Genomic DNA, 16,254 nt, shown 5'->3' with positions numbered 1-16,254 from the left:
GTTGTGTGGCTATAGTTAGAAAAAACCAACTTTACCATGCAACTCTGCTGCTGATTGGAAGAGCACGCGCCTCTTCCAACCTCTTCCAGCTCTGGACTGGAAGATGTAGGAATCTACCAGCTCTGCGCTGGAAAATGTTGGAAGAGGGGCCTGGTCAACTCTTCCGGAAGAGATTGGAAGAGGCAAGAAGAGCCCAATCGAATGTGCCCCTGTCCTAGTATCAGTTCTCTAGAAGATGCCAGAAGCCCTGGTGTTCTATTCTCAAAGTGACTTGTCCAAACCAGAATCCAAACATAAGTCTAATAACTTTCCTAGCGTTACTGTGTGCACGTCCATGTGTTTAGAGTTGTAGTTTGCAAAGAAATGCCCCTAAATATTGCACTACTACTAGGAACACCTACAGTTTTTGAAAGACCGGAAAGGGCTATGCGTTATCGTGACTGATGAGTACGTACTATTTACTCGGAAGTATGACACGGCGGTAGAGTCTGACTACGCGAGACTAATTTTAGTTCGTTATTTTAGTCGCATGGGGAGGGTCTGGTACAGTTCCTTTGATGTTGTCGTCTTGCTGCGTCACTGCTAACGGTGAGTACTGCGGTGAGCCATGCAAGTGGTCGTCAGGTGACCTTGTTTAGTTGATGGGAACGCTGCAGACAAGGATTACTGATGGGAACGCTGTAGCTTTCCACAGCTAGACAAGCTCCGCGGCCTCTATACGACCACTTTTTTCTCACCGCAGTATTCACCAGTAGCGGTAAAGCGGCAACACGACAACATCAAAGAAAACTGTACCGACCCTCTTCCGCCGTCCGGATAACGGAAAGGGGAAGGGGCTTGTTACGCGAGACTATATCAGACCAGAGCGGTAGCGTAAGCTGTTTTTAGTAATATGCGAACGCTTGAGCGTCGCGTCGCTTCCGAATAGTCGAACCGAAGGTGCAAAATGTCAGGACCGGAAGTATCGTTTAGATTTCGAGCGTGTAGTCAGTGTCGAAATAGCGCCGTTACTATCTTTTATACTCAATGAGGTCAGTTACTTAAACTCAAGACCGCGACCTCATTGAGACTATACGACCGACCTCATTTTTTTCATGCAGTTTAAAACGACCGACCTCATTGAGTCTAACGAAGGGCTTGTCTCCACTAGGGCTAAACATGCTTACAACCTGTTTAATTAAGTCTAAAAATATTTAAGAATAAACTACTTCTGAAACGTGTAGCAAAAGCTGTTAGGTTTACAGTTAAACAGGTTTAACGCTAGTGGAGACGCGATTATTTAACGAAAGTGGTTTAGGTTTTTAACAGTCACATGATAGAAACGCGGGTTCCACGACGATGGATGTTCGTTCTTTCGCATTGTTCTTTCTCTTTCTTTGGAGACTATTGGAAGAAGATAGAACTACTGTCTGTTCCACATAAGTGAACTTTGAAAATCATCAATATTCCGCTGTTTTTTGGACTTTCGAGATGATCTCGGTATCGTAAGAAACCGTTAGATCTGGCATTTTTGTTTATCAAATTATCTAAGCCCTTCTTACAAACGAAACGGAAGGATAATACTTTTGCATATCAATGCAAACGGGTGGAGCAATGGTTGTTAATCCAATTATCTTTAAGACCAACAGATCAGCAGCTGGAACAAGATAATTAGTGTAACATGGTCCAACTGGAGCAGCACCTAGTGCTCTAATGAGCACACCTGGTATGACCTCTACTTCATTAGCCCAGAATAAATGGACAAGTGGAGACGCTGTCTAGTAAACATGTTTAGAGTCTAAACGTGTTTAACGATAAAAATGTTTAATTAGAGAGCAACAAGTGGAGACACAGCTTAGAACCGAGTTTTATGACCGACCTTATTGAGTGTAAGACCGACCTTATTGAGTGTATGACCGACCTTATTGAGTGTAAGAGCAACCGTAATGAGTGTAAGAGCGACATCATTGAGGTGCAAGACCGACCTCATTGAGTAAATAAGACCGACCTCATTGGTGTTAACCGACCTCATTGAGAGTGTGTGTATACGACCGACCTCAATAAGTGTGTAACTAGGACCGACCTCGCGCTCATTGAGTAAAAGATAGTAGCGGCGTAATTTTGACACCACATATTAGTTCTGCCACTAGCTATTAAATCTACACATGCAGCGACGTATACAGCGCATTGTAATCATATTGTGCTGCCATCATCAACGCGTGCAACGCGACGTTCAAAAAGTGCGCATGCGTTGTGGTTTTGTGCTCTCTGCGTCTCACATTGCAAGTGCGCATGCGAGTGTGCATGCGTCAGGCATCCGGACTAGACAGCTAGCCGTGTCCACAATAGACCAGAATGCAATCTAGATCCAATCGGGACTAGAGTAACTAAGTTACAGCGTCCACACTGCATGCATGCATTCGAACACGATACTCTTTCTCTTTTACAATATCACATAGGATGAGTGAAGAGACTCCATCTGTAGAGTACGCGCCCACTATTAAACCGATCGCAAGGATTAGATTCATTGCGGTCGAATTGCGAATCAGTTGACATGCTGCAGGCTAGAGGCGCCTCGGCAAGAACCAAATTCAGACATCTTCGGTCGGTTTACGCCTAGCACCATGAGTTTCCTATTTCTCCACTAGGGCCGCACTTAATTAACTCTGAAATAGACTACTTTTTATTGTAAACACCTCTAGGATTATATCTATACTGCATGTGTTACACACATATATGGGGGTCTGTAAAGTTCACCGACAGGGGAGTGGGGGTCAGAAGTTTTTAGCAGGTATATATATTCTGCAGGGGTCACATATCAAACTATGCAGCCCCCCAGGACACTTAATAATAATGACCGGCCCTTTATTATCCGTTGCTCGTTGGCAAACTTTAATTGAGCCTGTCACGATACAAGCTGTATACGGTATTCGGGAAAGTGAGACTAAACGAGCAGTACTTGGAAGATCAGAGGCAACAGCTCCTATGCAATTCTGTGACGGATGCTCTTTGACAATTATCAAGTGTCTTTGCAGTGTCTACTAGATCATCATCGCCAATGTCCGGTAATTAGAGATGCCCTCTCATATAAAAAATGTCGTCTGGCGAGATTATTATTTATGGAGGAACGATATCCACGCATAGGGATGAATTGCATAATCTGCTCGCGTCAGATGTCCGGGGGACCAAATCCGCTAGAGACACATACTATCGTTTTATCGTATTTTTCTCTGCCTTGGTGTTCTACAGAGCTCACCGTTAATGTGTGTCAACATGAGATCAACGAGGAACTTTGAAATTTTTTCTTAAAGTGATCATTCCAAGCAACTCCTAAACGATTCGGTCCACTGCATGACTGTAAAGGACAACCGTAAATATAGGAGAATGTGCTTGACGGTGATGACCCTCTAGAGACATAAAAATGAGTTGAAGGAGGAAAACAATCTAAGTTAACCTCTTGACTTTATTGTCGATCAACGACGACTAAAATTAGTGTTTCAAATTGTACCACAATCGATTGACTGGATGGTACTTGTGTTGCCCCTGTCCCAAATTTGTCCAAAGACTCTTGGGACAGTCGAGTACCACGTAGATGCACGTCTCGAATGAAAACATCTACTACAACTTTTTCAATTTGGCTGGAAAGTATTTTTGCGTCTCTTTGATTTTGTTGTCGACTTTGTCTTTCTTGAAAGGTTTAGAGTCAAGGCAGAAACTCAAACCTTCATGCTGCCACTTGATCGCTCCTTGACATACACACTACAGGCGTTTTACAGTTGGGGAACACGAACCAAACCAGGTGTGACCAAGATGTTTCATTATCAGATGCTTGAAGCTCTAGGTAGACTATCTGTGTTCGCGTTTATTACTTATAGTACTGCATGGCACACGATATCACAGCTAGACGTTTCGGCGCTACTCCAGTGGTTTTAGAAGCGACTGGCGAGCGAGAGCACCCGGCCGGCAGCCAGTGTTACGTTAGTTTGTATACTGCAGCGGGTGGAGAACACTGAAGTCTCTCCGGGGTCGATCTCTCAATACCGTCGCCAGTAGCTACAAAATCAGCTGCAGCGCAAAGTGAAACAAACACTTACAAATGACTGTCTACTCTCTATCTCGGTGTAGAGTCTGTAGACTACATGTACGTTGAAGTCACTACATTCGTTCGACACTCTAGAGTTGTAGTCACCCCCTCATCTCTTCACTTAGTTGGTAGCACTTTGAGACGTTTTTCCAGCTTTATTCTCCAACAGCTCTGGCCATAGGACTCTGAAATGCACCTCTTGCTGTATGCGGAATTTGAATTGCGGAATCGAGCTTCTAGAGGGCTCGAAAAGTACAAGGAAGATGTACGTATCTCGATGTCTAGACAGTAAAGCACATTCACACGTTATCTTTCCCCGATGTCTGTCACGTCCGAAATATCGCCGCACCTACAGTGTCATCAAACAAGATATTACCTTACACCTGTGAGAGTAATTTCTCGAGTCTCATCTGAAACGTTACCGTCGTGAAAGGGCGTTGTATAGTTTTGTGCTTCTGCGTCTCAACTGTATGTCAGAATCCATACTATTGCGTCTAGAAATACGAACTCTGATGGCGTTTCTAAGTTCTCAACGGCAAGAACCGGCCAAATATGTCGATACGAAATATTTTTTTGAAATCGTTACTTTCAATCAAACGTGTTTCTTGGTTCCGATTGTTCCTACTGAGGCGACTAATCTGTTTCTAAGCGAGCCGCGACAAGCGTCAAGGCCTTATTAGAACACTTGCACTTTGTCCTCATTAGGATCTCATTGTTTTCTTCCAAGGCGTTGATTATAGTCTCAACGGTATAATATTTAGCGGGTTGTTACCTCGGGTGAACGTCATTTGGATATCTGAATTCGTCTAGTCGAGGATGAAGTTTTTCCTTCCACTTGTTGCTCTGTGGCTACCATTCTGCACCGGCGTCTCGCTACTCACCGATTACACGATCGTGCGTCCAGATGCCAATGAAGTGGATGCCGTGGGAGTCAGCCTGCTTTACTGTCATTGGCAGGGCAACGGGTTTAATCCTTGTCCCGTTGGTCAACACAGCTACAAAGGAGTTGCCAACTTCAATCACACTACAGCAAAGACTCAAGGCGGCAATGAATTGGTAATTAAATTCAAACAACCTTACCTCGGTGATCCAGTCTGCTTTTTCACGCAAGAGTCTGGCCCTCCATTTCTCACTACCGTTAATCCTGAACAACAAGGCATTATCATCAAGCTTTTCAATCCCGATGGCTCCAACAAGAACTGGTCTTCCTACACTGGATGGGTCCATATGTATTGCATCGGTGCCATGCCGATTGACTGATCGACATTCTACTCTGATGTAGTGTGAACGAACTAAACAGCTAATTTGTGTTTGATTTCGCGGTGTCGTTGTGCAGATTGCTGTCCTCTTGTTGCGACCGTCACAGTCGCAGATTAATTGTCGTCGTTGTTTTGTTTTACTTGTAAAGAGAAGCGCGCTAGAACTTGAGATGAAATGAATATTGAACGAGTGAACTGCATTGAAATGTGTTTTGTATCGGTGTCAAACGCACACGGGTTCTGTCCGCTAATAAGTCGTATTTACGTACGTTATGCGTGAACAGTTCAACTTCTCATAAGGTTTGACTAGAGAAAGCTCGAGAGCTAGAGCTCGTTTTTTCTTAATCTCTGTCCTTGTGTGACATACAGCGTGCATGTCTCCTAAGTGACGCATTAATTAATTTAGATGGAGACTTTACGTGCTCGATCCCTTCAATTTTATAGGCGCGTTCTTGCGAACTCGATCGACATCTTGCATCTGCAGGACAATAATTACACTTTAGACTAAAGTTAGTAGAAGTTGTCCTCTAGGCTAGAGGCTACAGTGTAGGCACAAACTTTAGTACCTATAGTGTCAGACATTTGAATCCCATACTCCTAGGCCTTTACCCACCCACCCACTTTTATTGGAGAAATTAATTGTTCAGTAATTGGAGATTCCACCCAAATTAAGTTAAGAATATGTCCTAGTGAAGTATGAAAAGTAGAAAATGTTTGCAAAATTTAGTGGAGGATCACAAATTTTCTTAGAATTAAAGGGACACATGCTTTGCCATGGAAGGCTAGGTCATGATCACGCACTGACGCATAGCTTGTGACATGTGAAATGGCTGCTCTGCACAGAACTCCCGGATCAGGTTGAATAACCACGTACACACCCTATGACTCTCTGGGGTATTATGCTATGGGTATTTCTCACTACAAATTTGAAAATTTACAGTAAGTCATAATTTCTGGAACCTTCCTCTACGACGCGCCATGCGCTATGCATCAAAGCAAGCTACGCTATTTATGGCTAAAAGTCTCGCTTTTTGAACATTTGAGGCTATTTTGAACATAGGCTTCTACAATTTTGTGGTATTTATGGGCCGGTCATTATTAAGTGTCCTAGGGGGAACAAGTTTGTGATTTGCAGGGGCACTAAGCATTTGGGTCATCTTCTGTTGGGGGTCATAATTTTCGGGGTTTCTAAGTCTGTATACTATAGAATTGTATGCAGGAACAGTATACTTCTTCCATTGCTGAAAGCCGCAATTCTTGCTTTACTTATTTTGTCAGCGGGTTGAATGGAATTGACCAACTTTAGAAATCATACCTACGTAGTAGGCCCCACTTGAACCCTGAAACAGACTACTTTTTATCGTACATACATATATGAATATATATATATATATGTACGATATATATATATATATATATATATATATATATATATATATATATATATATATATGATGTGTGTGTGTGTGTGTGTGTGTGTGTGTGTGTGTGTGTGTGTGTGTGTGTGTGTGTGTGTGTCTGTGTCTGTGTGTGTCTGTGTGTGTCTGTGTGTGTGTGTGTGTCTGTGTGTGTGTGTGTGTGTGTGTGTGTGTGTGTGTGTGTGTGTGTGTGTGTGTGTGTGTGTGGGCGCGCGATCTCCGCACAGGCAAGTTAGATTATTCCCGTTCAGAAATGTACACCTGGGCAGCAGAAACTTGAAAGTCACGCGCAGTTTCTTGTCAGGAATAGGCAGTTTAAATTTGGTGGAGATCCCATGCACCGTTTCAGAGAATTCGAAATTCGCGTGCGAGTGGAGGCGGGTCCTCCTGTGATCTAAAATATACTCAGCACGTTTCCAACGTACGCACTGAACAATCGGAACTCTATCTCTTGGCTCTGGACGTAGTTTTATGTTTAAGATAAGTAAAATCATCTACACTAACCCAGTCTGATGGGACTGCCAGATAGCATTGTGATGTAACAATGGCATGTGAAAAGGTAATGAATATATTGAAATTTTAAAGTGAGCATTGCATTCTCAGTTATGAGAAAACAAAACTACGCCATAAGATTGAGTTTACGTAACAGAACTTTCTTCAAATTGAAGTGCATTCGGTCTCCTTCTTGAAAGGCGAACAGCATAGTGTCATTCTACGTTGCACCCCCAAAAGGGTACTCGACTGAAGGTGGAGGTCGATACCATCCTGCCTATGTTCTTACTCATGTTCAGTTACGCCTGTACCCCAAATTTTAGCCTAGTGGGCGATCTGGTCTAGCCGGCTATCAAACTTATACACTTTTTTTTGTTATTATTAAAAGTTGGTACAACTTCTAAATCAATCTAAATTCTTTACACTAAAGTTAGGTTTACAAAAGGTCTCAAAGGCTTCCAAAAAGATATGTCCGACTTTCTTGCACAAACAGTTCGTATATGTCGACGTAGATGCCACTTAAAACTGTTCATAATTCCAACGGGAGGAAGAGTTTTTCTTTTTGTTCAATAGGTGGTCATGAGAATAACGAAGAAAGTTCTTAGGTTTCCAGTTTCATTCATCAGCTCCAATGGGTGGAGGGCCGTAGGTGGATTTAAGGATACTCTACTCAATAAGAGACAAGCTTGCCGTAAGAGTCCTTTCCATATCGGGCAAGTATTGAATACATGTGTTCAATGGTGTCGTCTGGCTGGTGGCACGCTGGACGCTGACGTGTTGTGGCAAGTTTAGCCGTATAGAGGACTGAGTTAGTTGGCAGAATCCGGTGCAGAAATTTTCATCCTATGTTCCATTGTAAAGGCGTCATGTTTTGAGGAAAATTTCATAGTGAGAGCCATTGTTTGTCCATAACTGGTCCGTTTGAGGCCTCCCATTTTTCCTGGCACGGTGGACGGTTCATGTGTCTAGATAGGAGACATCGGTACAGTAAACGTGTATTCGCATCTGACAGTAGCAGTGGTTTATCGGCTGTGCTGAAGAAACAGAGACGTACCTGCCAATGTGGCATTCTATGTTCGGAAGAGAGCTCTTGATGGGGGAGGCTAGTCCAAGATTGCGGAATGGCATGTAAAACATGAGGGTAAAATTTTGCCGCGACCGTTCTGACATCTGGAAGTTGTTTGGTCCATATATCTTTAACGTTGAAGAAGCGACATCTAGCTAGTGAAGGCTAAAGTATGGGGCGATTGGACTGGTCTTTTATAAGGTGGTTTTCCCACAGAGGTTCTTCGGCAGCATCTTCATAATACTTAGGAGGGGCAAGATCCCGTCCTCGTCAAGTTTTCTCCAGGACATGTAAAGTTGGCGATAAAAGGATGAAAGCTGGTGTAGTTGCGATGGTCGGGCATCCAGCCCGAGGCGGCAAGAATTGCATAGCCCATGTTGTATTGTCCACTGAGATGAGATAGTTGCTGTCGAGCGAGGTCTTTCCAAGCTGCTTTTTCTTTTTATCAAACAAGCGTCGAATCGTTTGGAGGCGTATTGCCGTTAGTCTAGAAAGGAGATGAGGCATGCCTAGTCCTCCATCTCTACTTCGTGAAATACACACCGATCTTTTTATTAGTGGTGGCGTTTTAATCCAAAGAAAATCCCAGATAATGTCTTGGAATTGCTGTAACGTTTGATGAGGCATAGTATATGTGTGTGCCGCTTAGTATATTTTGCTTAAAGCGTATGTTGACAGGACGTGTGCTCGCCCTAGGTGTATGACAGATCTCGACTTTTCCAAATGTCCAATGTCTTTTTCAGTTTCTCTAAGACCATTGACCAGTTTTCTTTCATAGATTCATAATACGAAGGACTGAACGTTAGGCCAAGAATCTTGATCGCTGTGGTAGTCCATTTTATTTGCAATGGGTTTTCTTGACATTTCCACTTTCCAAGCCATAAGCCAACTGACTTTTCTCGGTTGAGGTGTGCTCCACTGGCAGAGTTATAAATCGTTAGTTCATCATTTAAGGCCTGAAAGCTTGTCTCTGTTGTTAGAAAAACAGTCATGTCATCTGCATAACTGGATACTTTAATACTATCTCTGAGAGGGTCGTCAACAGTTGGCACTCCTTGTATGATAGGATTTTGTCTTATTGCTGACGCTAAAGGCTCGAAACTGAGAACATATAAAAGAGGTGACAGTGGACATCCTTGTCTGGCGCCGCGGTGTATGTCTATTCTTGATGGCAGATATCCATTAACTATGACGTGACTGCCGATGTTAGAATACACTATTTTTACCCATTTTTGGAAAGAGGGACCAAACCCAAAAGCACCGAATACTCTAGACAGATGTGTCCAGTTAACCTTGTCGAAAGGTTTTGTTTGATCTAGAGAGATGACAGCCAAATCTTTCTCTGTGCCAGAGCACCAGTGAAGTACGTCTCGGATTGTTGCGCAATTGTCTTGTATGGCTCGATAGGGAATACTGCAACTCTGGTCTGGGTGGATGATTGATCCGATTACTTTCTTTAGACGATTTGTTAGAGCTTTTGTGATTGTTTTGTAGTCGGTATTCAGAAGGCTGACGGGACGCCAGTTTTTGAGATCGTTTCGATTTCCTTTCTTATATATGATACGGATGATTCCGGTTCTCTGGCTATACGAAAGAGAGGTCTTTTCTTCGACTGCGTTAACCATTTGCACACAATCGTCTCTAAGCAGTGACCAGAAAGCTCTATAAAATTCTGTCGTAAGACCATCCATGCCAGGAAACTTATACATACATACATACATACATACATGTGAGAGACCCTTTATTATGGTTACAAACCTAAGGGGAGCAACTACAGCTATGCCTAAGCTGCACTCTTACAGCTGCGCACAATAACAGCTAGTAGCTAAGCTCAAGTTATCCAAACATACATACATACATACATACATACATACATACATACATACATACATACATACATACATACATACATACATACATACATACATACATACATACATACATACATACATATATATATATATATATATATATATATATATATATATATATATATATATATATATATATATATATATATACAAACACCGCCGATTTTAGTAGTATAAATATGGGGTCATCTAAAGTTAACCGACAGACAGTGGGGGCCAGAAGTTTTTAGCAGGCATATTTGGCAGGGGTCATTTATCAAACTATATTAATTGATCTCAGCAAATTTTGCCAGCTCTCCCTTAGTAATGACCGGTCCCTTAGTACGTGGAGGCTCCTAGCAATTGTCTCGGAGTCACTGAGTCAGTATGTGAATTCATTATTTATTAACCAAATATTTGGTATTTATAGTATCAACGTTTAGCATAATATTGTTGTGTTGCTTACACATGCATGTGCATGGTTCAAGTTACATTACTGTTTGGAAAGTGTGCTATTTGTGAATCAAGAACTTCTAAATTCTAAATTAATTAAGTCCAACTAGAGTAACATTCAGTGTTGAAGAAAACGTTCGGTAATTGGAGATGCCCTCCAAAAGAAACAATTGTCTGGGGAAGTTATTACGGAGAACGAAATCTGCGCAAAGAGACTAAGATCTGCTCGCGTCAGACGTCCAGTGGACCAAATCCGCTACACATGCATGTACAGGCTAACTTCATCGTTTTCTTCTCTGCTTTGGTGGTCTAGACTGTGTCTACAGAGCGCACCGTTATTATGAATGCATATAGACAGCAGAGTACACGCGTCTTATATAGCCAGCGAAGAAGTCAGCTATCACATGCATGCGCATGCATGCATCTAGTCATTTCAACAGACAAGCATTTTCGCGTCCAACCGTCTCTAGCGCTGTACTTGCTCTCCGTCTATGGCGTCTCATGGACTGTGAGTGACGGAAACATTTTTGGAAAGAAGACATTCTTTTTATTCCTTCACTGACGCTCACAACCTTCATCAGTGTCTTCTTTACAGGCTCTGCTGTTCGTTTCAATTCCTTCACCAAAAATGCTCGTCTCCGTATTTGCCCTGCTGACGGTTTCCTTTTAGTCTTTTCACTGGATGCTTCAAGCATATCGGCGTCCGAATTTGATTGACTGAAGTCGCACTTGCCAATTTCCTCTTGGTTTTTTATCAAACGAGAAACGCACTCGTTACTTTCTCGTACATCAGTGGCTTTTATCTTGTGCAATTTCCAATCTACGTTGTCTGTCATTTCAATCTTGTCAATGTCGCCGCCGTAGTCCCTCGGTATCTCTCGACTCTTGTCGTCTTTTGTTTTAAATATGATTTTCCGCCATTCGTTTTTCTTGTCTGCTTTTCTGCAACGGAAAATTGACCTGAAATGGCTTTTCCACAGTTTTCTAGCTGGTCCAGGAAATAAGCTATACACCATCAGTAAGACTGCGACAGCGGCTACACACACCGGAATGACGCAATGCAATACCACCAACCCAATGTCATCAGCAAACGAGATGCAGTCACTGCTACTGTTTGTCTGTTGGCACAAGATGTAGAGTGTGGTGTCTTTAGTAATATTATTCAACGAAAAGTAGGCATACGCCTCGAACATTGTGAATGCCGTTACAAAAACGACTGGTATGCCGGTCACCAGAACAAGGAAATGACGAGTTATAATGACTCCTGCAACTTTGACTTTTTTGTTTATTGCCCCTTCTTTTGCTTGAAATTTAGAAGACTAAAAACAAATATTGTCATCAGTTTGTATATGCTGTTATTATAAATAGATTGTCATTTGGTGAATTGGAAAGTAATTGTTACATGGGTATATGCATGTCAGTGCAACACAAGGCCATGCATGCATGTAAACATGGAACGCAAGAAGGGGCTGGTTGGCGAAGCATAGTAAACATAAATCTGAGAGGACGGACGCACGCACGCACGCACGCACCCACACACACACACACACACACACACACACACACACACACACACACACACACACACACACACAGACACACACAGACACAGACACACGCACAGACACAGACACAGACAAGACACAGACACACACACACACACACACACACACACACACACACACACACACACACACACACACACACACACACACACACACACACACACACACACACACACACACACACAAGAAGGAAGCTCTACCTGTTTCAGTCGTTTTATAATGAGCAAGGACATAGTAACAGCCCCAACTCCTACAACTTGAGATGGTACCGTGAACGAGTAGAATAGAGCTCTTGTTGTCGCTGGAACACAAATCATTAAGAGACGGTCGTTGTGATATGATGCCGTGCTCAGAACGGCAGATACAATTGCGGCAGCCACGCCAACCGCAAAGAAGACCTCAACGGCCAGAAACAGTTTCGAATGACGTCTCAGAATGCCGTCTTCCGGTTTTCTCACTTCATAAACAGCTACCATGATATTAAAGATTGACAAACAAAATAATATCTCGGTCACTAAGAAACCAAATTGAAACAGAGCACCTACAAAAACACAGAAATGACAGACGGCTATATTTTGTGAGTACACAAAGCTATTCTAATTGAGCTGTTGAATAGTACGTAGTAAATCGAGTTGAAGAAAACCAGGACTTCTGCACTAATGTTTGAGAACGATGTTATTTTAGGGGTTTGACTTTGCAAGCTGTCTTGAGTGCTATATTTTTATTAAAGACAGTCACAGTAATGGGTTCTGGATCACGTGGTTTAGAGCCACCTCTATAGACACCTGATTTGAGGTGGTTCAGAAGAAAGTGGTCTGGAATTTGATTAAGGTGGTCTACAATCTATGTACCAATATTATTAACTAAGTCCAACTTGAAACTTTTTGATCGCCTTAGTGTATGCTACTTAAACAAAAATTCTGGACCACAACAGTCTTGATCACCTCAAAGTGCTAGAATACCTCAACATTGTGGTCCAATAGAATTCTAGATTATCTCAATCTGTAACAAGGGGTTGCATTTGGCGAGATATGATTGACTAATTTATCAACTTTTGTACGTATAGTGTTCACGACTGCTTGAGTCTCACCTTGCGCTACACAAAATGATGTTGGATGGTGCCATGAGCTAAGAATGTCGTTGTGCGAGCAGTAAGCAGTATCGCGACCGACAACGAATGCAGCGATGATCGACAACCCTACAAAGCAGGAACAGTTGAGCTTCTCTCAATCAAACGAATGGTAACACCTAGTGTACCTGCTAGTAGAAAGAACATGGCCGCGAGCAGAGTAATTATATGCGGAAACTGACGTCTTTAGAAGACAAAAGGTTAATTTTTGAGAGGTATAAATGTTTGAGTTTCGTAAGCTTCTTACAATTTATTGACTTTCATCCATGTGTAGATGATGATAAAAAGAGATGTAAACAGAACAATTCCACTGATAATGGCTGTGGATCTCGTTCCTAAAAGTGATTCTTTGCGTAGCAGCCATTGATCTGCTGGGCAAGGAGGAGAGCATCTACTGTATATTGAGGATGAAGGAACAAAGGGTAGTTTGCACGACGTCGTTTTGTTTCCTAGAGTGAGATAAGACACACAAGCGTTATAGTGCATCACAAATACAGACGTGCGGACACGGACACACACACACACACACACACACACACACACACACACACACACACACACACACATACACACACAAACACGCACCACACCACACCACACCACACCACACCATCAATCAATCAATCAATCAATCAATCAATCAATCAATCAATCAAGCCATTAATCAAAATCCATTTATCCATCCATCCATTCATCCATCCATCCATCCATCCATCAGTCAATCAATTAAACTACACAATTAATATTTACCTTGATTTCGTAAATCATTTATTCCTGATTTAAGAGGTACAGTTTTGGAGCTAAGAATTTGAAAATTCTACAGCAAAATCACACAGTTTAAACATACTCGTAATGGCTTTAGGAGATGCCAAACACAGCTCTCCTAATTAAATTATTAAGAAATTTACATTATAAAGGTTGTTTCACTAAATGCATAAATGATACATTGAATTCGCGTTTGTAAATATCTACAACAGTTGAAGAGACAATTGTTCAGCCTAATTATGCGTAGAGAACGATGGGGCCAAAGAGGCAAGGCAATTCATATCCCTGAATAATTCGTTTTCTGTCATTACTTTGTATTCTCAAATGCTATATTTAAGCTAAATAGGTGTTTGGCCCCATAACTTTGAAAACTTTCTACGCCAGTGTGTTGTACGTATGCATGATAATAAATATAATTATATACGCATGATAAAATAATTGTTATTATTATTATTGTATATTATTACGGGTATATGTTGTGCGCAAAGTGCAGATTTGGACAATTCATGGATTGCCAGGTACAATCTATGGATTGCTTGTACAAAACATAGATTGCCAATACAAACCATGCCTACCTAACCCTACCCCTAACCGTAACCCCAACCCAACCCCAACCCCAACCCCAACCCCAACCCCAACTGCAATCCCAACTGCAACCCCAACCTCAACCCTAGGACAACCGAACCCCAACCAACACCAATCGCCCCAACCCCATGCAACCCCAACTCCAACCTCAACCCCAATTCCAACACCAACACCAACCCCAATCCCAAACCCAATCCCAACGGCAATCCCAAACCCAAACCATCCCCAACCCCAACCCCAATCCCAAACCCAACTCCAACCCCAACCCCAACCCTAACCTCAACCCAACGCTAATACCTATATTATAACCACAACCCTAACTCTAATAAACCTAACCTTAACTCTCAAATTACCCTTAAAAACTAGAAATCCACAGTTTGTCCATATCCACGCTTCGCGCATGACCAGCTAGTGTACATGTTTTAGTAGATGTCAAATGAAGGTCTAGACCCTTTCGTTTGTTTGGTTTCGATTTCCTGGTCTATCTGTTAGCAGGTCGCAATCAGGAAGACGTATGCAGTAGCCCCGCGACCTCAAAATGTTTTCGACCACTCTCCATTCCAACGGGCAGTGCGTCAACATGACTTCCTCGCACTGACTTTTCGTCGGCCAATGCTTCGTGCCCAGCGAACCATTGACGAACGTTCTATAGTGATACGTACAGACAAGAGAAAGACCGAGAGCTGAGCACTTTTCACTGAGGAGACTGGCCAGGTGAAAGAGACGTCTTAAATCATCTTCTGTCCTTTGCATGCCACAGCCGTTGTCGAGAACGAGGGTCCTACTTGAATCGTTCCTTTTGACGTCACGATCATAAAAATCATGTAGCCAAGGGAGATAACTCCGACAGACAGATGACAACAGGAAATCGCGCGAAACCGTCTCAAATCGTAACGATTCCGCCCCCTCTATGTTTTCGCGTTTCAGAGAGCCGTTGCCTTGTCGAGCTGTTGGAGAAGGCTATAGGAAACAGTTCAAAGCATCTAGCTACCCATGTGTGACCTTACAGAGTCTAGACAACTTGCCTCTGATTTTTTCACGTGTGAGTGTAGGTAGTAAAAGACGGAGGGAACGGCGGTAATTGCAATGAAGACGAAAACAATGAAACAAACCAGCAGGCAAGAGTACGTTTCTTTCTCCTCTAATCGAGCCATCCTTCTGTGTAAACAACAGACATCTAGTAACTGTAGAGCTTGAGCTGCGTGTTTTTCTATAGTCAAAACGTTCACTGTACCTCGATCTCCTTTTCAATCAACGTTCACACACCCAGATCGATTTATGTAGTATACACACTAACAAAGAAGTGAGGTGCCAATCAAGTCTGATGTTTCTGTGCTGTGGGTCGAACCCTGTGTTGTCGCACTGCTCCGCTCTGTCTAGAAACGAAGTAGGAACTGCATGCGACGCTCACTCAGAGTGAGGCAGCGAATGAGCGTGGACCGAGTAGACGTCGAATATCTAGTAACTAGAGAACGCCTCCGTGCACGTTGACGAAAGTTGTCTCTTATTACCACCGGCACATATTTCCTGTCTAGTTTACTTCCACGACCGTTTTATAGTCGATGTCGTTTTTTGGAACACACATCACTTGAATAATTGAGGTCAACTC

General features: G+C 42.6%; 2 protein-coding genes across 3 annotated transcripts; one reads left to right on the top strand and one right to left on the bottom strand.

Moving 5' to 3' along the window:
• The first annotated feature begins 4,863 nt into the window (after positions 1–4,863).
• On the top strand, positions 4,864–5,522 carry LOC134183641 (uncharacterized). Its single transcript, XM_062651224.1, has one exon. The coding sequence runs from the start codon at positions 4,880–4,882 to the stop codon at positions 5,321–5,323; it is 444 nt and encodes a 147-aa protein (XP_062507208.1). The 5' UTR covers positions 4,864–4,879; the 3' UTR covers positions 5,324–5,522.
• Positions 5,523–10,881: 5,359 nt separating this feature from the next.
• Positions 10,882–15,938, bottom strand: LOC134183217 (uncharacterized). 2 transcript variants are annotated; one of them, XM_062650695.1, is made up of 9 exons: positions 15,880–15,938; positions 15,671–15,803; positions 15,096–15,605; positions 14,046–14,112; positions 13,543–13,744; positions 13,424–13,479; positions 13,257–13,364; positions 12,367–12,707; positions 10,882–11,920 (listed from the first exon to the last, which is right to left on the bottom strand). In XM_062650695.1, the coding sequence occupies exons 2-9, from the start codon at positions 15,797–15,799 to the stop codon at positions 11,030–11,032; spliced, it is 2,304 nt and encodes a 767-aa protein (XP_062506679.1). In that variant the 5' UTR covers positions 15,800–15,803; positions 15,880–15,938; the 3' UTR covers positions 10,882–11,029. The 2 variants fall into 2 exon arrangements, with proteins under 2 accessions (XP_062506679.1, XP_062506680.1); XM_062650696.1 differs by having other exon boundaries at positions 12,367–12,467.
• Positions 15,939–16,254: the final 316 nt, after the last annotated feature.

Source organism: Corticium candelabrum, chromosome 8, assembly GCF_963422355.1.
Source record: "Corticium candelabrum chromosome 8, ooCorCand1.1, whole genome shotgun sequence".
Classification (NCBI taxonomy): domain Eukaryota; kingdom Metazoa; phylum Porifera; class Homoscleromorpha; order Homosclerophorida; family Plakinidae; genus Corticium; species Corticium candelabrum.
This window is presented reverse-complemented; position numbering and strand designations above follow the sequence as displayed.